This window comes from Myripristis murdjan, chromosome 19 (genome assembly GCF_902150065.1).
Source record: "Myripristis murdjan chromosome 19, fMyrMur1.1, whole genome shotgun sequence".
Lineage (NCBI taxonomy): Eukaryota > Metazoa > Chordata > Actinopteri > Holocentriformes > Holocentridae > Myripristis > Myripristis murdjan.
This window is the reverse complement of record NC_043998.1, coordinates 6,440,001-6,464,697: the sequence shown is the minus strand read 5'-3', so window position 1 is coordinate 6,464,697 and position 24,697 is coordinate 6,440,001. Positions and strand designations below refer to the sequence as shown.

General features: G+C 41.6%; 1 protein-coding gene across 8 annotated transcripts in view; it reads left to right on the top strand.

The window, feature by feature from the left end:
* LOC115377729 (ankyrin-3-like) overlaps nucleotides 1-24,697 on the top strand; it is a 160,006-nt gene that overhangs the window by 83,548 nt on the left and 51,761 nt on the right. For 4 of the 8 annotated variants that reach the window (XM_030077692.1, XM_030077691.1, XM_030077694.1 and 1 more), the window contains exons 5-22: nucleotides 294-392; nucleotides 3,873-4,058; nucleotides 4,651-4,674; nucleotides 7,458-7,556; nucleotides 9,523-9,621; nucleotides 10,170-10,268; nucleotides 10,972-11,169; nucleotides 13,186-13,284; nucleotides 14,466-14,564; nucleotides 15,807-15,905; nucleotides 16,507-16,704; nucleotides 18,949-19,047; nucleotides 21,169-21,267; nucleotides 22,386-22,583; nucleotides 23,289-23,387; nucleotides 23,665-23,763; nucleotides 23,936-24,034; nucleotides 24,338-24,433. In XM_030077692.1, coding sequence (XP_029933552.1) covers nucleotides 294-392; nucleotides 3,873-4,058; nucleotides 4,651-4,674; nucleotides 7,458-7,556; nucleotides 9,523-9,621; nucleotides 10,170-10,268; nucleotides 10,972-11,169; nucleotides 13,186-13,284; nucleotides 14,466-14,564; nucleotides 15,807-15,905; nucleotides 16,507-16,704; nucleotides 18,949-19,047; nucleotides 21,169-21,267; nucleotides 22,386-22,583; nucleotides 23,289-23,387; nucleotides 23,665-23,763; nucleotides 23,936-24,034; nucleotides 24,338-24,433 — 2,088 coding nt within the window. The remainder of the gene's footprint in view (nucleotides 1-293; nucleotides 393-3,872; nucleotides 4,059-4,650; nucleotides 4,675-7,457; nucleotides 7,557-9,522; nucleotides 9,622-10,169; nucleotides 10,269-10,971; nucleotides 11,170-13,185; nucleotides 13,285-14,465; nucleotides 14,565-15,806; nucleotides 15,906-16,506; nucleotides 16,705-18,948; nucleotides 19,048-21,168; nucleotides 21,268-22,385; nucleotides 22,584-23,288; nucleotides 23,388-23,664; nucleotides 23,764-23,935; nucleotides 24,035-24,337; nucleotides 24,434-24,697) is intronic. The other 4 variants (XM_030077696.1, XM_030077695.1, XM_030077690.1 and 1 more) reach the window with 2 other exon arrangements.

Here is a 24,697-nt window from a genome sequence, read left to right as displayed (position 1 = left end):
GTCATTGATAGAATATAATGAAGGAGAGTATACTAATATTCAGCTGATTTTTCACCCTGGTATTAGTCTTCATCAAACGTGACTTATTGCAGTGGCATCGGTGTTGTTTCAAATTCTCTTTTATTATTACATTGTCATATTTGTGATACATGCACAAGTCAAAATCATATAGCAAGTCTGATTTTCATTTTCCATTCCCCCTCAGCTTAGTATCACTAGACCATAATTGGACGAGCAATGTGAGAAATGTGATCATGACTGCAGGTGTGATTCAGAGTTTTGTTTTGTTGCAGAATGGCTTCACTCCACTGTACATGGCGGCGCAGGAGAATCACATGGACGTGGTGCAGTTCCTACTGGACAATGGCTCCAGTCAGAGTATCGCTACGGAGGTGAGAGAGCAAGTACACACACACACACACACACACACACATAAACACACAATATGCATATGCCAAAACAAGCAAACCCACACATAAGTGAACATGAATAAATGCAAACACACCTGCATACAAGTGCACATGCAACGGCTTGAACACGCATGCTTGCCTATGCACATAACAGAGCCCAGTGGCAACCCTTTAGCCCAGACCTTGATCAGCGATTGTGTCGTTTGCCTTCCTAATTACACTGCAGCCAAAAGATCTGTTGTCGCACATGCTAAATAGGTACTTTGCCCCAGTGGCCAATTTAGCAAACAAGAGCTGAATAACACATGAGGTTACCATTTATTATGCTGACTAAGTACACTCTTGTTTATGATAAAAAGTTACTCTTCATGTAGACTGGGTTGTGAATGAGAGAGGGAAAGAGACCCAGAAGCAGACAGAGGAAAAAATGACAGGACAGAAATAGATGAGAGGTAGAGGGGAGGCAGAGGGAGAGCAGGCGATGGCAGCTTGATGATGTAGTCACTCAAAGTGACCTTGGCTGTTTTCAACTTCCTAGAGAGGGAGGAGCCAGTGACCTCACAGGGAGTGTGACATCTGTGGTGTGATGTGACCGTAATGCAGCGACTCTGTCAGAGTAATCTATCATCGACAGTAGTACCGGCATGCAGCCAGCTGCCGATACTGCAGCTGTGAAGTGTGACAAAAGCACACTACTTGGACCGTCCCACAGAATCACAAGTATAAAAATAACGGTTGTGCTGCTGGGGCTTGCACTGTCATTGATGCAGAGTAAAAATCAGGGTGGGTATGGAATCTTAACCACACTTACCTTTACGCACCACTGCTAAAAATATGAAATATGGGCTGTCCAATAGGCTAATGCACTGGTTTTTACTGGCATGGTGCCACCTTAGACCATGCCAGCACAGCCAGGCTTGACATTTGTGATAATAAATTCCCTCTGATTGGCAGAGCTGCCGGCACGCCTGTGGGACTCACAAACCCAGCATGCCTCTGATGTAGCAGGAGACATACAGTAGAATGAGCCACAGACGCCGCATCTTTATTCAGATTTTAGCGGAATATGTAGAATTGTAGGTTTTGGAGGAGTCTGACCTTGAGAATTCACAAACATAACTCCATGCCAGCTTTTTCATCTGCTTACTTCTCTTCAGCTCTGCTGCATCGTTCCCCATCTATGCTTTCCACTCTCCGTCTTTTCCTTCATCTCCCCATCTGCATCTCGCCATCATTCCCATCCGTGTCGTTCTTTTGTCGTCTGTCTCCTCCTCCCACCCCCTTGCCCTCATCTCTCCCTGCTTATTTCTTTCTTGTGCTGTTCCTTCCCCCTTCTCTCCTGGTGGTGGATGGGATGAATTATTCATGTGGGGAAATATATATCCATGTTTGAAGCGACTCCCAGTGTTTAATAATTCATACTTAACCATTTTAGCCAAGTCTCTGTGGTAGACGGAGACTCTTTAGGTCATAAAGAGAACATATCAGTCAGTTTTATCATCTTCTCGTGATTTATTTTGTTAATGTACACATCTACCAAGTACCACAGTGGCACATATGCTTCATGCATTATTATGCTACATGCTTGCTGCTGTGTTGGACTGTGATGGAAACATTTTCAGATCAGATGAATGAGTTTTGCTTTTTAAATTATGGCATATTAGCAGTCCCCAGAATAACAAGAACATAGTTGGTTATACAAATGAATCTGTTAGCTTTTAGTCTTCTGATGTTCGGTTTTTCTGTTTTGGGTGTATTGCTATTGTTAGTCTTGCTAAGTGCTTAATTATTTCTTCTGTGAAGCCAAATAATGCTGTGTCATTGTGTGTTTTCAGCTTTGAAGATGTAGATCAAAAAGAAAGTTTTTTTTTTTTTTGCCTCTTTGTTTGCAGTAGTTGTTGATCTCTCAGAGTATTTTTAGAGACATTAGGCTGAATGGGTGTCTTTTCCTGAATCTGAAATGAGGGAGATGAAACAGGAGGGTAGAGCTTTGGGATGCTTGAGGACTTTGGAAAATTCTGAAAATGCTAAATTTAACAAGAGTGTGTGTGTGTGTGTGTGTGTGTGTGTGTGTGTGTGTTTGCTTGCATGAGTGTGTATATGTGTACTAATGTCTCTGGATGTGGGTGCATGGATATGTTTGTGCAGGTGTCTGCATACATGAGTGCGTGGATCTGTTTATTTGTGTTGAAGTGCCGGCATGGGCGTATTTGTTTGTGTGTGTTTGGACGTGCTCGCCTGCAGAAGTGTGTGTGTCTGTGTGTGTGTGTGTGTGTGTGTGTGTGTGTGTGTGTGTGTGTGTGTGTGTGTGTGTGGGCTCACAGGGTCTTTTAGTCTCTAAGGGGAGGTGTTGCTTTGATGTCTGGATGCAGTGATGCTGGGCTGGTTTTATCCAGACACTCAGTCGGCCTTCTCTGTAAACACATGCCTGCACACACACACACACACACACACACACACACACACACACACATATGCACACACATTCTTGTGTCTGTGTATCTCTGCTACTTCTTTGATGATTCATACATACTGCTGCCACTAGCCTCTGCTGTGTCTCTTATTTACCATACTGTAACATATTTATATGTGTGTATGTTTGTGGATATGTGTCTGGTTTATTTGCAAGATCGGGATAAAACAGTGAAAGAGACAAAAAGCTTTACAGAAAAAGGGGTTCCTGTTAAGTATGTGGCCGTGGTAGAGGGGGAAGTTGTTAGATTTAATTGACTGGCTTATTATTTTGCTAGATACATTTCCAGTTGCATTGTAAATAAATTGTGTTATAAGAACAGTTTTAATCCAAATGCTTTCGCTGATGTAAGGAACAAATATGTTTTGGTTGCTGATTAGATAGACAGACAGGGCCTTTGCCAGCTACTTACATCGTCAGCTGTAGAACTCAAATTGAATAGGGTTGGACGCATTATTTCTCCTACCAGTAGAAGTAAATGAGGCTTGTTTGTTTGAGCAACATATTTGAGATGTATGTGATATTTGCAACATTTTGACGAGTCATTCTGTCAGTCGTTTGTAAATCAGATTTTTAACGTGCTCTGGGTCCTATTTGATGATGTATACTAGCCACCATAACTTTTCTTGCTCACGGTTCAAACTGTGGTGCAAAACTGTCCTCATGCCGTGTATTAAAGGGATGTAAAATGAAGTTGTATGCTGTGGTTTCAATAAAGTAGCCATCAGTCCTTTAGTATCTGGTTTTGCTGTTAACAGTGTACAGTATGTAAATAACACTACCTGTCAGTGAAGTTATTTAAAGTAATAACATCACTCCACATATAGCCAATGTTATTGTCATTACCTGTAAGACATTGCCTTTCATTCATTTTGGTGATACCTCCCCTCTCCAACACTCTCTTTGTTACAGCCCAGTCATCCCATTGCCAGTTCCAGTGCTACCAGTGAGGCCAGTAAGACTCATTGTGTTTTTCTCTTGGTCCTCAGGATGGTTTCACTCCTCTGGCGGTGGCGTTACAGCAGGGCCATGACCAGGTGGTCTCCCTTCTACTGGAGAACGACACCAAAGGGAAGGTGCGCCTTCCAGCGCTCCACATTGCCGCCCGCAAAGACGACACCAAGGCCGCCGCCCTTCTCCTCCAGAACGACCACAACGCCGACATCGAGTCCAAGGTAGGCCACGCCACCCGATCCCCTCCTCCTGACAGAATGGCAGGACTACAGTACCCATCATCACCTGTGGTCACAGAGAAAGTCTTTGTGTTTAGTTTAGTTTCGTTTAGACATTTTGTGTTGTGTTTTTATTATTGTGAACTTGATGGTGCATTTTGCTGGTTCAAAATCACTGCAGCACTAGAGTAGTCTGTTTTTAGATATATTTCTGTAGAACAGAAATATTTGATGAAAGTAGTCTTTTTATAGTCAAAATGTACTTCTTAAGTGTCTCTGTTATGTAGACGATAAGGCTGATACATTTACCACCCATTCAGTCTTAATATAGAGCAAATAATATATGCAGTGTGTAAGGGGGAGTTGCACCATCCAGTTTTGTGTACCTGTGTGTTTCGTTTTGTGATCCCTGGCCACATACCCACATACCCATCCTACAGCTTGGTGCAGCCATAGTGGTGTTGTTGCTGTTGTTGTAGTTGTTGTGGTGCACTAACCACGCCATTCTCTCCTCTTCCTCCTCCTCCTCCTCCTCCTCCCTCTGTCCTGTCCTCTGTTTTACCCTGCTGCTCCCCTTTTCCCCTCTCCCTTCTAGATGATGGTGAATAGAACAACCGAGGTATTTCTTCTCTTCTCTTCTATTCTCTTCTCTTCTCTTCTTTTCTCTTCTCCTCTCTTCTAGTCTCTTCTCCATCGTTCACTCACGACCACCATCCCAAGCCAAAGGCCTCTAGCTGCTAGCATGAATGCTAAATACTAGCACGGATGCTTTTGTAAATAATGCCTCACCTGTGTCCCTGCTCCCTGAACCTGCATTGCTTTCTGACTGTGCTTTATTTGTATCCTGTGTCTTGCTTTTTTTTTTTTTTTTTTTTTTTTTTTTTTTTTTTTTTTTTAGGAGGAGGGGAAGGGGGACATGAATGAAATAACTGCAAAATTTCAGATCGGAAAGGTTGTATTTAACAGTTCTTAGATGTTTGACCTTTAAATATTTGCAGCAATTTTAGTTTATTTGTTGCCACACAGAGCTGCTTTAGTGTGGAGACTGTTGCAGACCTCGGTCAAATAGTATAAGCCTGAAATCCTCTCACTCCAATTACCATATTATAATGCATGCTTAGTTGATCTTGCCTTGTGTGAGGAAGCCAGTGGAATAGCTAACACAGCAAAAAGCCTAACTTGCATTGCACGCAGATTTGTTTCGAATAATCACAGTAACCATAATTGATTTCAAAAACTATTTGACTGAGGTGTGATTTTCGAATAAAAAATGAAGCGCTGCAGCACTCTCTTGCTGCAGTAACTCTTTTGAGAGATTCAGTATTATCACCGACACACAGAAGTGATGTGTCACACTCAATGACATGTACCAATTTAGTGGGAAAATTTCTACCACAACACGCAGCATTCTCCCTAACCTCTGGTATGATCCTAGATCTAAGATGTATCCTGAAGTCTCAGTTACCCACTGGCCAAACTGCAATGTGTAACTTATAACAAAATCTTATCTCAAAACATTATTCTAATGCTAACCATTGCTTTAACCAACCAAACCTTAATTTTGAGATATCGTGTCCAGCTTTAACTGGAAAATAAAATATTGCAATACAGATTTTGTCTTTGTGGTTTGGCCGGAAAGTGACAGGTATGTACTCTTTTATTGCTGAGCGCTCACTACAGACCAGCTGGATTATCTGGCCCTGAGCACATGGGACATAACTGACCCTCGCCATTGTCAAGGGGCCGTTTCACCCTCCAGTTGAATATCCTGTCATTTCCTATAAATTATTCTGTAGGTTTTGCATTTTGCTGCATCTTGCCTCACTGTCTCTCCAGAAACATCAGAATGCTCTCAGCTGTATATCAAGGTGTTAAACATCAGCCTCATACAAGCTATGTCGGTGTGCAGTGCCTTTTCTTCCACTGCAACTTCAAAGCAAAATCTCACCTCAAAGCATCTGAGTTCACATCTGCAACTCCTGTGTCCTCTGACAGCTTAAAAGCATATGCTATATTTTTTTTTTTTTTTTTTTTTTTTTTATCTCTCTCCCTGGCTTTTTTTCTATATCTAGCACGTCTCTGTCATACATTGCACTCCTTCGTTGTTTTTGATGTGTGCCGTCGAGGATTTTTTTCTCTACTCTTGTTTTTTACTCTACTCTTCACCGTAAGTCGCTTTGGATAACAGCACCAGCCAAATGAGTATATCTGCACATGACCATCTGTCTGTCAAAGATGGGAAATATTAGGCTCTCATCTGCGAAATCAGTGAGAGACAAAACCTGCAGCTGCTCCAGTGATAATAAATTGGAGATTGACTTCAGCTGAGCTTTCGCATGCTAACAGGTTTTATTTTATCGCAGCGCTAAGAAATATGACCCTGATATTGTACTGATGTCGCTGTGAAGCTGGATAATGCTGGGGACTGTTGCTGTGCCAACCAACTGTGTCGGTCTCATTCATTCACAGTAGAGAGACTCCATGATTTTCTCCTGGTTTACAAAATCAAGGCTTTTCTTGTTTTTATACTTCCAAAAAAATGTATTCATATTCACAAATCAAGACTGAAATGTCCAAAATCATCAGATTAACATGACTTCTGTTTTAGGATGAATAACTGTTTTATTTGATTTGTATCTTGTTACTTAAATAAGGCACATGCCATTTGTATAGAGGTGGACTGTGGTTACCGGTACTGCTACAGCTCAGTCCATTGAACTGTTCAATTCATTAATTGAGTTACATTAAGTGTAAAAAAAAAAAAAAAAAGTGTAAAACGCCTCATAATTTTCAGAGGTAGACTATAACGTGGAAGGTAAAGTCCTTCTAACTTAAATATAGATGCACTTTGACCTGCATGTGTGTCTTAAAAATAAAACTCCTGTCAGATGAAAACCTGTCACACAAAAGTGAACGAACACCACGTAATGCACCATGTAAAACAGCAATAACCCCCCAAAAAGTTGCAGTTGCATGGTTTTCATTTGACAGGAGCAAATCTGCTTGTTTGCATATGTGTGTGCATTGTGTTTGTATGCACTCCAGACCTGGACAAAATTATGCTGCGGTTCACCTGACTTATTTGGCTGACTCCTGTACAAGCAAAAAAATTAGACATGGTCTCTGTGGTCGGAGATAAATCACCCCCCCGTATTTTGTCAAGTTTTCAAAACACATTCGACCGCTGCTTTGCCCTCGTCTGCTGTGCTCCGTTGGCCTGCTTTTGGCTGAGTGGTGCACACCGCTTCCCCATGTTGCACTTGCTAATGTCCCATCATGCTGTCATCATGGCACGCTGTGAGATAGGGATTCAGCAGTCAGCTTTCATTGACTAAGGAAAGTTTTATGATTCTAATCTCGTGTCTCTCCTTCGTTCTTTCTCCATCTCCCTCTCTCTCTCAGAGCGGTTTCACTCCCCTCCATATTGCAGCCCACTATGGCAATATCAACGTAGCAACACTCCTGCTTAACAGAGGGGCAGCTGTGGACTTTAAGGCACGGGTAGGTACCATGCCACAAAGCACTGGGTACATTGCAACTGGTCACACACACACATACAATTTGAACTGAATACTCCTTTTTGAAACTTTGATTTTGGAGGACAGGATGATATGAATGAATCTGTATCAGTGTGTGTGTGTGTGTGTGTGTGTGTGTGTGTGCGTGTGTGTGTGTGGGGGTGTGTGTGTGTGGAATGTGAGTGTGCAGGCATTTAATACTCTGGCATGCAACTCTACAGCTGCCCCTGTCACTCCTGTGGAAAGGAAACACATGTATGCAGTCAATCTGTGATATGATCCTATAGATTGGGAATCTGGGTTGTAAGGATGTGAGCATATACTGTGTGTGTGTGTGTGTGTGTGTGTGTGTGTGTGTGTGTGTGTGTGTGTGTGTGTGTGTGTGTGTCAGATACCTAGGAAATGAATGTCAAAAAATTTAATATCAAGTTCAATTCAAATGCAAAGTTCAGTTCAGTGAGCCTGTAATCATGCAGAACTCAGAAGGCCTGCAGCTCTTTACATTTGCAAGCAATCTCCAATGCTCCCATTAAAAAAAAAAAAAAAAAAAAGTAACACAGACAGAGTGAGTATTTTGAAGCGGGTTGTTCCAAGTACTCAATAATTTAGTTTACTTGCATTTCAAATTCCCTCTTGCTGCACCCACTACTGCAGTATAAGACGCAGAATCGGGGTAGGAATCACTTTATTTGACAGCTACAAAAAGAGAAAAAAAAATGTGCAGAATTTTGTGTTGTGACATTGTTTCTGAGGTTATACTGGCATCTAACACAATGCAACAACAAACCATTTGTACTGTTAAATGATGACAACCTTAAACTTACAACTGTAGCTCTGCATTAAATACCATATTTCCAGAAAAGTTGTACTCTAAACTAACACTCATGCGGATACAGGAGCACTTCAGGTCGGCTGTCTTACCCCCGTACTCAGCAGCTTCTTTACCCGTGACTGCATTGCCAGACATCACAATAACTATACTGTGAACTTTGCACACCACAGTCATTTTGTCTCATTAACAACAAGCAGGAGGATGCCTACAGGGCAGAGGTGGAGGAGCTATCTAACAACCTTTCTCTCAGTACTGACAGAACTAAGGAAATTATCATTGATTTTAGGAATGGAAATGTCACTCACACTCCATTAGTTATCAGTGGTGCAGATGTAGAAATTGCCGACTGATTTAGATTCCTGGGCATACAGATTTCCAGTTCCCTCGCGTGGTCTGAGAGTACCAGAGGCGTAACAGAGCTCTTCTTTGTCAGATGTGTCAGAAAATTTGGCATATTGAAAGAAATCTTGGTTAACTTCTATCGATGCACCACTGAAAGTGTTCTTATGGGAGGCTTGATTGTATGGTTTCTGCTGCAGACCTGAAGCGCCTTGGTAGAATTGTGAAACAGGTGCCAGAAATAACAGGTAGCGAGCTGCCTCTGCTTGAAGAACTGTAGGTAACAAGATGTAGGACAAGGATTCGGAGCATTATCAGTGACAACTCCCACCGAGGCCGCTAGCTCTGTAGTCTTTGTAGTCTTCTTTTCATTGTACTGCAATGCGCTGGCTGTATTTTAATGCACATGACAGTAAACTTGAATTGACCTGAACTGAAGAGTACAAATGATGCAGGGAAAACAGTTCACGGTTGGTGAGCACCCTCTTGCATCAGGCCGGTTTGACTGGAAGAACACAGGGGGGGAAAAATAAGAAGAAAGCGGTGAACACAGTGTAACTAAATAACAGTATAACTGAGGTTGTTTGGGTTGTACACTTGGTCGCCTGTAGAGGGAGATGTTGAGCCATTATTTTGCTGCAATGTCTCCACTGAGGAATTGAGGATGAAATGTTCAGGTGAATCCTGTGTTGACAAAATTCTGAATTCTCTTGGCGCCGTGACCGAATGAAAAAAATGTTTGATGCTTTTGTTGATGTGTTTTCTATCTTCTGCTTAGAATGACATCACGCCACTGCACGTAGCATCCAAACGAGGGAACAGCAATATGGTGCGTCTGCTGCTGGAGAGAGGGGCCAAGATAGATGCACGGACCAAGGTACACACACACACACACACATACACACACACACCTTTTAAAGGCTTTATTCGGATTTCGACTTATAATCAACAAAATATGTAAATGTGAAAGATGCTTAAAACATGGCTTAAGATGTATTGAAAGACAAGTTAAACATCTGCTGCATCAACAATGGCAGTTACAATGGTATACATGGTATAATATTCTACTATAACACAATCACACACACACACACACACACACACACACACACACACGCACATATTTTGGGCCCCAAAATAATTAGGGATTCATTTGTATGGAGCAAAGTTAGAAATTGCCTTTGATTACACCAAGTATGTCCATTTATTTTCTAATACAGTGATTTTGAATAAGCTTCGGTTTATTGTTACAGTGAGGGCTTCAGTGCCTGGCTCAAGGGCACTGGTTCAGCTTATATGTAATGATATGTAATGGGCAATAGCTCTCAGCTGTAGTACACCCTCTTTTTGGTGCTGAGAAATAAAACCAGAGCCATTTGGTTAGTCGGCTCCTCTGTAGTTTCTGTGGTTCCTCTGTCTTTCCAGGATGGTCTGACTCCTCTCCACTGTGGAGCCAGGAGTGGACATGAGCAGGTAGTGGAGATGCTGCTGGACCGAGGAGCTCCTATACTGTCAAAGACCAAGGTACACCTCCAGCCAGTGTGTCTGTGTATCTTCCTACCAGCCACTCTCCTCAATATCACTCTCTCTCTCACTCTCTTTGTTGCTCTTTGCACTCTCTTTCTCCACCATTCTTCTTCAACGCCCCTTCTAGGCCGATAGGGGCTTCCCTCTCTGTGAACTGAACTCTGTGTACTCATATTATTATTTTTAAGCTTGTTACTGGGCATTGTAATATAACAATAAAACATGACACAATCTCTCAAAAATGCATTAGGAATATATTGCAATGGAGAATGGGGAAATATTACATTTTTACGGGGAAGGGGGGATCTGTTGTATTGAAATGATGACTCTTAGTCGACACTGGAAATTGTTAGTCAGGTATCGCTCTTGTAACGGTGATTAAGGCCTCTAAATAAACTTGAACTTGGGCCTTACTCTCTCTCTCTCTCTCTCTCTCTCTCTCTCTCTCTCTCTCTCTCTCATTCTTTCTTTTTTTCTGCCTCCCCTCCTTTATCTCTCTTATTGTCTCTCTTTCCTTATCTCTCTCTTAGTTGCTCCCTCTTTCTCAACAGCTATACTTGCCCTGTTGTCTCGCTGTTCGTCCTTCCAGATCAGTCAGTGTCTCTTGTGCTACCCAGTGAATTCAAGATGCCATATCTTGTTCAAGAGCATGTGACCTTGGATTTACCTTAAACTTCTCTCCCTCCCTCGCTCCTCGCAGAACGGTCTGTCCCCCCTCCACATGGCAACGCAGGGTGACCACCTCAACTGCGTCCAGCTCCTGCTGCACCACGAGGTGCCTGTGGACGACGTGACCAACGACTACCTGACGGCCCTGCACGTGGCTGCCCACTGCGGACACTACAAGGTGGCGAAGGTCATCGTGGACAAGAAGGCCAATCCCAACGCCAAGGCACTGGTGAGGAAGGCAGGGAGTGAGACGTGCACGATGAAAGACGGTTGTGCCTCTAAAGCTTCAGTGGGAATTCAAAAAAAAGAAAAAGAAAAAAAAAGCGCTGAGAAGGCAGGGGAAACACTTCAAGGTGACCAAGATCATCACAGGCAAGACGCCTTTCAATACATCAATCGATTACTTGATCTGAGGGAGAGAAGTGGTAAGGCATTAGGAGGGAGGACAGGAAAGAGACACAGGGAAAGAGATGAGAAGGGTAGAGTTGCTTTTTCTCAAAAGATACAGCATAGCAGAAAATTTAGGATTCACTCTGAAAGCTTTTGCAGTGCCACAGTGGAATGTTTAAGGGTTGCAGCTAGATCCGCATGTTTAACATTTATACAGCAATATAATCTAACCATGACCTCAAAAATATGTGCGTCATTTTTTTTTCCTTTCCCCCTTTTCCCTCAGTTCCTTCCCTCTATTTCCCTTTTTTTGCGTTTTGCCTTCCATTCCCTCCTCTCCTCCTTAAAGGACCATATGGATCTTATTTTGACTTCTGGTCAACAGTCACGATCATATCTGTCACAGTTATTTGTTTCATAAGTGTGTGCAGAATATACACTCACTCATGTCAACTTACACCACGTTCACACCATATTGTTAATAGCAAAAATATGTGTTTTCCTACTCAGAAAAAAATGCTCATGTCGTCGCTCTGGTTGAATTTACTATTTGGAACTAATACACATTTCTTCAGTTCATCCATACGACAGACTAGTGTTTGCTTTAGCCTGTAAATCTGCGCCGTTGTTAGAGGAGCTGTGACAGTCTCGCAACAATGTGAGCAAACGCATGAACACTCTCAAGTCCTCAAGACAAGACTTGACCTCTGCTATGGCATGAACGCATTATTACTCAAAGTCACTCCCATCCATGTTGAAATAATGTGGAAAAATGCTCTGTAAAACTTGATAGTTGCTACACATAGCTATTTTTCCTTTTGATAAATACTTTGCCGGCATGTGTTAGGCCTACTCCATCACCTTCCTCCAGCCAATCGCTGTGTTCTGCCCTTCAAGCCTTCATTCACAGACACTCACAACACCGCTGAGGAGAGGCGTTGAGACAAATTTATGCCCAGAAAAAAAAAAGTTCCTTTCAAATCTGCAAATTTTAATGGAGTCATTAAAATTTAATGGATCAGTTTTTCACTTTTTATTAAAAACATTTTTCACTTTTTTTCCAGCAAGAATAGGGATGAGTTGGGATACGTTAGCCTCGACTTCTGAGCTACCAAAGCGTATTGAAATAGGACAAGTATGATAATTGAACTTATTAATTTGTTTGAAAGACACAAAGAGAAAGACAACAGAGCCAGGATGAGAGGGGAGAGTAGAATGAAGGAGACAGGAAAGGAGGCAGAGAGAGAGTTGTTAGCCTCAGCCTCTGTCTTGGCATACGCCGGCCATCTCTGTTCTGTAACGGGAGCAGTCTGGGTGTGGTTAGAGCTCTGGGACTTTGCAGAGAGAAAACGAGAGGGAAAGAAAGAATAAAGGAAAGAGAGAGAGAGAGGGAGAAAGAGGGGGAGGACACAGAGAGGAAAATGAAGTCATAGGACGGAGCCAGAAACCTCAAAGCCAAGGGAGTGAGGGAGGGAGGGGGCAGAGTGTGTGTGTGTGTGTGTGTGTGTGTGTGTGTACGTGTACGAGAGTGAGGAGAGTGAGTTGTAAAGAAAGGTATCTATTTCAGCGCAGCATACTGTTGTTTTTTTACAGCTCACAGTTGAGTCGACTCTTACCCACACATGCTTGTCTGGTTTGTCGGCAGAGGGGCTGAAAGAAAGAACAAAAAAAAAAAAAAAAAAAAGAAAGAAGGACAGACAGATTCCCCGTTGTACTGTATTTTCCATCCAGAGGTCCACATTTGTCTTCTGCCAGCTCTGCAAGACCAATTAAACTTCACAGAGGGTTTTGGACTGCTTTGAGGCATTTTTACGTATATACGTCCTTTCGGTTCTATTTATTTTCTGTGTTTTAGAATGGTTTCACTCCCCTGCACATTGCCTGTAAGAAGAACAGAGTCAAGGTGATGGAGCTGCTTCTGAAGCATGGAGCGTCCATACAGGCAGTCACTGAGGTAGGCGCGCGCATGTCTGTGTGTGTGTGTGTGTGTGTGTGTGTGTGTGTGTGTGTGTCTTGGCAGTTGCATGGTATCAGTTGTTTTTTTAATCAGTTTTTACAGCGACAAAGGCAGGGGGTGAAGCATTCTGGTTTTGCACTCTGTGAACTTTCCAGAGCATCACTGGAGGGAAGAGTCGTACAACCGAAATGACTTGGGCAGACAAAGCCCTGGTTTGTCTTGATTTTGTGTGTGTGTGTGTGTGTGTGTGTGTGTGTGTGTGTTTGTAAAATTTTCCCACCATTAAATTTGTTGTGAATACAGGTCTGACATTGAATATTATAATTAATATTCTCACACTAAAGATACCACTTATTACCTTATTTCCAGCATTCCAGTATCTTTTACATGTGCTTGTGGTGTGCCAAAAAGTTTAGGGAATACACAAGTTCAGTTGTGTACTTTTTTACCTTTAAGGTACAAATTGTTCTTGTTGGGAAGAAGTGTATTTCATTGTCCCACTCACCTAAGGTAATAGGAATGCATTTTTCCATACATGCCTATGCAGAACTGACAGCTTTAATACATCCCTCTGTCAGTGCCAGAGACAGAACAAGCAGCTTTTCCACTTCTGCCCCACAACCACACGCTCATGTCATGGTTTGCTGTATTTTGGATCTGGACTGTATTGGGTTCATGGGTGAGGCTTTACTTTATCGGTTCAGCAGATCTAAAGGACAAATCCACACCAAAACAACTTTACTAACACTCCAGATCTCAATGGCAGATTTCAATGTCAAGCCCTTAAAAGAAAAGAGCAAGGGCTTCTATCTAGAAAGTGCATTTTTCTCCTATCATTTAAGTCTGTTAAAGCCATGATGTGGCTGTGTTTGATCTTGTCTGTGTTACTCATTTGAAAAACTTAATTAATCTCTAAAACAGAAACTGTAACCAGAAATAAACACTGTTAATGTGTTTTAGGGTAGATCTTCCCTTTAACAGTCATCAGGTGTTCATTTGTAGAGCATTTGAAGAAAGAGAGAAAAATCCAGTTTTCCAGGTTATTATTATTCATGCACTCATTCCATCTTCAGGTACTTACATTAATTCATCTCCTCTCTCTTTCTTTCTCACACACATTCTCTCTCTTTCTCTCCCTCCCTCCCTCCCTCCCTCTTTCTCCATCTGCCTCTTTCCAGTCTGGTCTGACTCCCATTCATGTTGCGGCATTCATGGGACATGAAAATATCGTCAGCCAATTGACCAACCACGGGGCTTCGGCAAACACAACTAACGTGGTGAGTTCAAGAAGTCTAGACCATCTCCTGCCCTCTTCCCAGAGGTTTTTGCAAGCGGAAAATTCAGTCTGTGACGATATTATTGGCTGGATGTTTTATGTGCACCTAGTGGTGAATGACTAGATGCTAGAAAATATGCTGTTTTCCAGGAAGGAGAACACGTTGGTATATAAAAAAAAAGAAAAAAAAAAACATACTTTGCAATAAATGCAAGAAACAAGTAAGTAAGTAAATGAATGAATGAATATATGGATACATGAATACATGAATGAAGAAGTAATGAAATAAATAAGATAAATAAGATTTTTCTGCCCCCCAGCACAAATGAGGGATTTGATAAAGTTGCCAGTCAGTATCAGTAATTCAGTCACTTCCCTGTGCAAACTCTGTTTTGGAGCAAATCCTGTTGCAGTTCTTGCAGTTCTTTGTTTGTTAAAAATATAGATTAATTAATGCCTTTTTAAATACTATGAGAGAGCGTTATTAAATGAGAAAATTAGCCAAATGTTGTCCAGTCAATTTTATCTTTAAAATGTTGTCCAACAACCTCCTATACATGCCAAACTCTCTAATCAACTCTCAAATCACACACACACACACACACACACAGAGAGAGAGAGAGAGAGAAATAATGACACCCAGAGTGAGAGAGGGGGGTAAAAATGAGATCAAGGAAAGAGGAGAATTAGAGAATTGAGGAAATAGCAAAACAGAGAGGGGGAAGAGAGTTTGGTAGGAACAGGAAGGATAAAAACCAGAGGTGGGAGAGAGAGAGAGAGAGAGAGAGATGGGAGGAGAGAAAGAGGGGGAAGAGCACTGTACACTCAGCTCTGCAACCCCAACTATTTGGTCGCCCACGCCGTGTCTGTGGCCAGGTTACCGTAGAAACGGAGCATTATGGGACATCATTATGGTAAGCTGGGTGGGGAGTGCAAGGGGGTCTCTCTCTCTCTCTCTCTCTCTCTCTCGCTCTGTCTTTACTTCTGTCCCTCTCTCTTTAACACACACACAATCTCTCTTTGTAAGGGGCGGGGGAAGGTGAGGATCATGTTAACATCAAAAACTTCTGTATTTGTTTGTATGTGTGTGTTTATGAGAGGGGGTGGGGGGGTGGGGCGGGTTCTGGAAGAGACACAGCAGTAACAGTAACAACGTCATATTTATGCGTCTGTGCTTGTTTCTTAAGTTTCTGTGTGTGTGTGTGTGTGTGTGTGTGTGTGTGTGTGTGTGTGTGTGTTCCAGCGAGGAGAGACAGCACTCCACATGGCTGCAAGGGCAGGACAGTCAAACGTGGTCCGATATCTGGTCCAGAATGGAGCCCGAGTCGAAGCTAAGGCTAAGGTAGGACACTTGCATGTTTGTGTGTGTGTGTGTGTGTGTGTGCGCGCGTCAGGGTGTGGTGATGTCATTTTGTCATATGTCTAATTACTCAGTAATTAAAGTGCATCTGCTCTTGCATGTGAGGGTTTGCATTACGTCGCACAAACGCCATTTTTGTAAACTGTCATGAAAACAACCTTAACATTACAGAAAAAAAATAAAATCGGTTGTGCCTTTCACTAGTGTGGCCTCCAGATTATGGAATACGCTTTCGCCAAAGCCTTGAGAAGGCCAAATCACTTTCTTAATATGTGATTATGCCATTTTTATGTTAAATGTAGATCTGTTTCTCGCCTCTGTGCTCTAAAATCCCTCTCTTTTCCATTTTAAAGCACTATGTTTTTTGATTCAATTGCTACATTAATAATTGCTTTCATGCTTACTTTTGAGACTGATTTTAGCAATAAAGCTCTACATTCAACTCTCATTAGTGAAATCTCTCACATTGTAATGAACGGGTTTAGTGAATGAAAATCTTCCTAAAATGTCCAGGATGATAGAAAATGGCTTGCATCATCAATTAAAAATGGTTTGTTTATTTATGTATTTATTTATTTGACAGGATGACCAGACCCCGCTGCATATCTCAAGTCGCCTGGGTAAGTCAGACATTGTCCACCAGCTGCTGGCCAACGGAGCGTGCCCAGATGCCACCACCAGCTCCGGGTACACCCCCCTGCACCTGGCTGCCAGGGAGGGGCACAGAGACGTGGCTGCAGCACTGCTGGACCAGGGAGCCAGCCTGGGCATCACCACTAAGGTAGATATCTCACAGTGTTGCAGATTGATTGGTTGTTGGTTGATGTCTTGTAACGCTCACACACAGATTCATGCAGACATGACACATGTACTCAGAAGTGTCTAATATCTGCACGTGTACACAGATATACAAGTGGCTTGCATGGGGATTCTTACTGTTGCAAACGTATAGACACAAACACGCACACACACCTACATAGATAGACATGCTCCCATGTTCACATACAATATAAACATACACACACCATGCTAGTCCAAAAAAGACTTTGGAAAATAATCATCAAAACCCACGTAGTGAGAGTAAAAAGTGGTGAGTGATTCATAGAAGATAAAATAAGAGAGAGTGGGAAACACAGCAATGAATACAATAAAACAAATTATAATATGCCATATTAATGCTGTATAGATGTAGAAGTGGGAGAGACATTGAGGAAAACCAATCAGAGCTGAATGACCACCAACGCCAAAGTGGAAGTAGAAATTGCCGTATCCTCATAAAGCATCTTTTGAGTCAGAATGAGGTCTACCGTGCTGTTCTTAGGGCGGTTTCCTTTCAAAGATGGGCTGACAACTGAAGTCAAACTGCTGAGCTGTTCATGACAAGAGATTCATGTTTTTTCCTTTGTGAAGAAGAGCCCAATTCCTGAGTTTAACTGTACTTGACCGGAGGGGATATTTCAGCATGGAATGGATCCTCCATGGACAATTTTCAATTGAAAATCAAAACAAAAGTGGAGCTCCACAGAGGAAAGAAGCACGAGAGCCCTGAATCGTCTGAAAAAACCTCAGAGGGCAATAAGGACACCTTTTCCTGCCCCATAAACAAATGAACAAATGATCATAATAGACTCTATCCACAAGGGTGTGATTGGGTTGTTGATGGTATTAATGTTAAATCATGATTATTTTGCCAAGTGCTTAATATTTCTGGCTTTCAAGATGTATTTTCCAGCTCATATGCTTTGTTTTAGAGCAAAAAGTCCCCACCCATTGTAATTTTGAGACACTCCCAGTCCCAGTTACAGGCCACCATTCCTCCAAGGGACAGGAGGGGTGGGGGATGCTGTGCTAGAGATTTGTGTAGGAGGAAATAAGTTCTAGCAGTGATGTTTACTAAAAGACATAGATTACTTAATGCTGCTTTAAAAGGTGGATGGAGCACAGATAAGAACAATATTAACATTTCAGGGGACTGGAATCAACCAAGTTGTAAAAGTTGTGCGACGTCTTTTGTGGTAGCATGATTTTAAATGGCTGCAGTGTGTGCAATCACATCTCCTTGCTATAATCTATGAAGGAGAAATATATCATCATACATCATAACCTTATATTCATGCATCCAGTCCAGTAAGCCACTCTGTATTCTGTCAAGCCACATAATTATTTGTCATGTCTCCACTTTAATAACCAGTTGTGGTGTTGTTGCAAGGGCTGAGTCATAGAAACCTTCAACTTAAGCACATAGTCGCACATGCACACATGCACAAACACAGGGCTGGGTCTATCTGGGCAGAGACAGTTTCAGGCCACGGTCACTGATCTGTGTTGCTTCATAACAGAGGAATCTGGTGTAATGCACCAGACCCCAATGACCCTCTCTTTGTCTTTCATCATTCTCATTGCAAAGTAATGATTTCCCCATGTTTCAGTGACTCAGCCCTTTAAATGACGCAAAGTGTTGTGATTAAACACAAAGTGTGGTGCAGCCATGTGTAGGGACATGCATGAGGAGAGAAGTGAGGAAAATAAGTAGTACTTCAAGATATCTGTCACCATTGAGTAAATAGTAAATAATGTGTTAATTGTCTGTTAACCCTTTATAGGGCACTCATTGAAATACTTTGAAATTCAAAAAAACAACCCTAGACTGTTATTAGTGAACATGACAGGACTTTATTACTTTTATAAAATTTTTCTAAAATTTTCATTTTCCTATAGAAAATCAAAGCCATTGAGATTGGTCAAAGGCCACAATCATGTGACCTGGGATGTAGAGCGATCTTTGCTGATTGGCTAGGTGAAGACCAAATGATTATTGAACTAACTGAGACAGGGGATGGGCGTGATATGTAAAATTTCTGAAATTACCAAAAATAGTAACTTGCCCGATAAAGGGTTAATGGTAATGCTGCAGTAAAAGCAGTAGTAGTATCAGCATAAGTGCTTTTAGTTGTCATTGTAAGTTAATCGTATTTCATGTCATGTTTGATGTCATATTGTTTTCTACTGTTGTGTGTCTCTCTAGAAGGGCTTCACTCCCTTGCATGTAGCTGCAAAGTATGGGAAGATAGAAGTGGCCAACCTCCTTCTGCAGAAGAACGCTCCACCAGATGCTTCAGGGAAGGTAAGGTCTACACACACACACACACACACACACACACACACACACGGATACACTCGCACACACATTCCAAAGAAAGACAGGGCAAGACGGTTGCAGAGGTCAGGAAATAGCATGTGCGAGTAAATGACTGCAAGAGTGTGAACAGAAGGACAAAAAATGTACTGATAGTCCAGTAATTTTAGGCCAAAATTGGGGTCAACCTAGGACAAATTGCAAGAGAAGGAAACTCAACTGATTTTGTATCCTCAGTATGTCCTGAGTGAGGGAAAAAAAGTCCCAGGAAATCCCATTGGTGGAAAGTTTTGAAAATCACCTATTTATGACCACAAATGACCAAAAAACACTGTTTTTAACACACAGGAGAAAGGGGTTCAAAATTTTACTTTCAGATATCACTATAAAAATTCACAAGTTGATTACACACACAAAGACAAGAAAAAAAGTCAATTACAAGTTCTTTGAATTATTCTGTTTACACATGCATATCACACATTATCTGATTTGATATGCGCTAATAAGGAATATCAGGAATAAATGCCAGAACAGATATTTAAACAGTGAATTAAAAGGTTACTATATATATATAGTAACCTTTTAATTCACTGTTATGTAGTAACCTTTTAATTCATTGTTTAAATATCTGTTCTGGCATTTATTCCTTATATTCCAATTAGTGCATATCAAATCAGATAATGTGTGATATGCATGTGTAAACAGAATAATTCAAAGAACTTGTAATTGACTTTTTTTCTTGTCTTTGTGTGTGCAATCAACTTGTGAATTTTTATAGTGATATCTGAAAGTAAAATTTTGAACCCCTTTCCCCTGTGTGTTAAAAACAGTGTTTTTTGGTCATTTGTGGTCATAAATAGGTGATTTTCAAAACTTTCCACCAATGGGATTTCCTGGGACTTTTTTTCCCTCACTCAGGACATACTGAGGATACAAAATCAGTTGAGTTTGCTTCTCTTGCAATTTGTCCTAGGTTTTTTCATAAAATGACTGGACTATGAGTTGAGTTCAAACCTCCGCCAAGGTCGCAGCTAGAAGTTATGGCCATTTAGGTGCTCAGCCACACCCCCTATAGGCTATGCTGTTATCATAGGACATGTCCCTCTAGACCTTTCTTTTGTAAGGAAAGCTCAGCGCCTCCTTGACCCATCACTAATCTTCTAGCTCCGTTTCATCATGTTACGTGGATACATTTGGAAACTACCGCTTTTGTTGTAGTAAGCCCCCTTGAGGCAGATTGGCCCAAAAATTTAATGACATCCTCACTGGCCATTGACCAACCTTCCCACTGAGTTTGTGCGCATCTGTCCAGGACTTGGTGAGCTAACCTTCTGCTGGATGGACAGAGATTGGGTGGATGTACAGAGGCAATCATAACCCCCCCTGGCAGAGGTTTCACCCCCTGGGCGGAGCTAATGAAATGAATAATATGGGAGAACTCAAAGCTCATTCCATATTAAGACCACGACACAATAAATTTGACCTTATGCTATGCCTCTATAGCACAGATGGAATTAATTACCCAGCGAGTTATCAGCTTACAGTCATTTCGTATGAATCACCTCTTTCCCCCGCTTGTGTTTTTATAGCCGCACAATTGTTACATCAGTCGGAGCCACCATGGGAGTAGTATCATCTCTTCCCCTGTGAAAGATTCCTTTGGCAAAATTTAAAGCTATGACACATAGGCCACCCTCTGACACAGTACAGAAAGGCAATATAGCCTGCAGAGGACATGAGTATAAGCAAATGCAGTGTCTGTGCATGGGGGGAAGGAGGCCTGCTATTAGGGCTACAGTCAGCTACAGTCACATGCACTCTTTGCCAAGAAAATTATAAATGTTGGCTAATACTGTAAAAGTGTATTATTTGCAGGTATTAACATATTCAAGCACACATACACACACTTATGCCACCTCCCACACATGTAACCCCAACTCACAAATAAGACATGATCACTGTGTGTTTATATTGAAGCTACACTCCACAGTTTTCACAACAAGTGGCTATCACTTCTGCTCATGTGTTAAGAATTAACATGATGTGTGTGTGTGTGTGTGTGTGTTTGTGTGTGTGTGTGTGTGTGTGTGTGTGTGTGTGTGTGTCCAGAGTGGACTAACCCCACTGCATGTGGCAGCACACTATGATAACCAGAAGGTGGCGCTACTTTTACTTAACCAGGGAGCCTCACCGCATGCTGCTGCAAAGGTAAGTGTGCTTTAAATGCAAGTATGAGCCAAAGTCAGGGTGATGTAGGCGGTTAAATCAAACACTTCTAATGCACTGCACCAGGTGTCTCTCTTTCTCTCCCTCTATTTCTCTCTCTCTCACTGACCTAGTTGCACAGTATTGTAACGTGGATAGGCTGTGTGACGTACTGTGATTGGCTGGTTTAATGGCCCTTCCACCCTAACAGTCACTATCCAGACAGATTTACCACTGAAATCTGCAGGACCCTGACAATTTCCACCACATTCTGATAAAATATTCACTAAGCTAATGTTGGCAGACAGCAAATAAGAGTTTTAAGTGATATTTCTCAGCAACAATCTTTATATCTCATGTAACAAAGATTCAAACTCATAATTTTTAGGTGACAGTAACCTACTTTTTTATTTCAAAGTAGGATACATCTCTACAGAATGATACAGATAGATAATGTTACAGAAAGATACCATACATAATGATTTCTGGGTGAGTTTGTGTCTGTGCCTGTCACCCTTTTCCCTATCATGTTTACATCTCTAATAAACTGAGTCCCTGGGTGCTTAAAATAGCTTTGCATCCCTCAGTGCTGCAACTTTGATGAGGACAAAGCTCTTACCCAGAGAGCTGCACCAAAATTCAGAAAAAGAAAGAAGATCACTTTTATAAACAGACCAGTAACAGTAATGTGTTAACCAGTCCCTTATCTCTACTGAACCATTATACAACAGGACTTTAGTATTAGTCATATGGTGTTATGCATTTACAAACTGCTGGTCTTTTGTGCGCTGCTTGGAATTGTAATAAATCATCCTGAACTTTTTGTACTATCCATATTAAAAGCAAAAGAGCAACTTCTGCAAGTCATCATATGTGTGGGAGAAAAGTACAAGCAAAAGAGCAACTTCTGTAAGTCGGTGTGTGTGTGGGAGAAAAGTATGACAAAATGTGAAAATGAAGGTATTCCCGCACACTGCTGTAACCTGGCATAGATTTTTCCACATTACAAAAAGCTGTATGTTACAGGGTGGTGGTGGTGTTTGGCTGAAAGAAAAAAAAGAAAGAAAGGACAAGCCAAGAAAAAAAACAATGCTCCATCTATTCACTGTCTCTGTGCCCAGAACGGTTACACCCCACTCCATATCGCGGCGAAGAAGAATCAGATGGAGATTGCCACCACGCTGCTGGAGTACGGTGCCTCCACCAACGCCGTAACACGCCAGGGAATCACCCCACTGCACCTTGCAGCACAGGAGGGCAACGTGGACATTGTCACACTGCTGCTGGCCAGAGACGCTACTATTAACATGGGCAACAAGGTAGAAGATGGATGTGTGCAGCTGGGTGACACCACAGATGTTCATGTGCACATACGTTCAGTGTACCTGACTACAGTTTTGAGATTTTGGCACATTGCTTGAGTATTTCTGTTTGCAAAATGTTACTTTTATATTTACTGCACTACATTTCAGCAGGAAATTGCAAAATGCAAAAAAAATGCATGCAAAAAACATTGAAACTAGCCAACAGTACCATATATGGAGCAGTTAGAGCTTCATTACAATATTTCTTACAGGTTAATGCATCACTAATGTAACACTCTTAAATGAACTATTCTCAATACTTTTTTTTTTATTTATTTATTTTTTTTTTACTTTAGATACTTCAGTGATTTTTCTTGAATGCAGGACTTTTACTTTTATGGGAGTATTTCTTCATTATGCCATTGCTTTTTTTACTTAAACAAAGAATTTGGGGCTTTTCTCACGTCTGGCGGTGAGTGCAAGACCAACACAATCACGTAGGCTTTTAAGAATGAGGAATGAGTGTTAATGTAGATATAACGATACTGCTGCTCGCGATACACACTGCTAACACAGTTAATCAACCAATGCACAGACCTGGAATCGTTTCCCCTAGCAATTTTATCTCTCTTCATTTGGATTATAGCTTACATTCAGCACTTCTCCACCCTTCTGTGTCCTTATACATGCATGTTTGTCTCTGTTTCTCTGTCTCCTCAGTCTGGTCTGACTCCACTCCATCTGGCTTCCCAGGAGGATAAAGTCAACGTTGCTGAGGTCCTTGTCAACCAGGGAGCTACTGTAGACCCTGAGACAAAGGTAATTCTAGTAGAAATGTAGAAATGTTTGCATCTTGTTACTTCTGAACATAGCTCTATGACAAAAGAAGATTCAGCCCACTTGAGGCCAAAATAGATGCCACTTTCAACAACAGCAATGTCAGCTCAGGCCTCACAGGGGTCAAAGTTAATTTCTCCTGAACATTTCTTATTAAGAGATTTATTATACACATTAAATCCATGTTGCACAACAACACAAAGATGAAACAATGCTATTAATGTGATTTGACACAGTTTGACTGATTTTCTTTCCTCAGATGGGTTATACTCCTCTCCATGTGGCCTGTCACTATGGCAACGTTAAGATGGTCAACTTCCTGCTAAAAAACCACGCCAAGGTCAACACTAAGACCAAGGTAGCTATTGCATATAGCAGTCTGTGTGTGTGTGTGAGTGTGTGTGTTTGTGTGTATGTAGGTTTGTGCGTATTAATTTGTGTAGCGTAAGTGCATTGTGTGTGTTTTCTGACATCTCTCTCTCTCTCTCTCTCTCTCTCTCTCTCTCTCTCTCTCTCTCTCTCCTCTGCAGAACGGTTACACTCCTCTCCATCAGGCTGCCCAGCAGGGACACACACACATCATCAACATGCTGCTACAACATGGAGCATCGCCCAACGAGCTCACCAACGTTAGTGCTCATCACACACACACACACACGCACACACACACATGCACGCACACACAGATACACACAGATTCTCACAACATGTTTGGTTTTGAATCTGAATCAATTTTTTTGTTGCCCATCCTCTGTTCTCTCCTCCAACAGTCCTGTCACTACAAAAAAAAAATCTGAACCTCCCGACCAAATCTAATAATCACTGAATAATCCCCATGTTGAATTTTGGCTACACTATGCTTTTGTTTCCCTGATACTGTTATCTGTTTCAGACAAATTAGTCACCCAACAGTATTGTTTTCTTTTGTCCAGAACGGGAACAGCGCTCTGTCCATCGCCAGGCGGCTCGGCTACATCTCTGTGGTCGACACACTCAAGATAGTCACCGAGGAGACTCTGACCACTCTGGTAAACTTGCATATTTCTTTGTGTGTGTGTGTGTACTAGTGTGACAGTGTACATAAGTGTAAGTGTTTGTTTTTAGTTAGCTAAGCACCCAAAATATTGTCCTTTTTATGGTATAAAGCATTTGCTTTATATCATAGCGTAATATCCAACCTGAACAACTTTAAACATTGACTGAAACATTTTTTTAGTAATTTTTTTTTTTTTTTGGAAGTAGCAACCAAGTTTTTTTGGTTATATGAGTCTTGAAATAGGGACATCTCAACA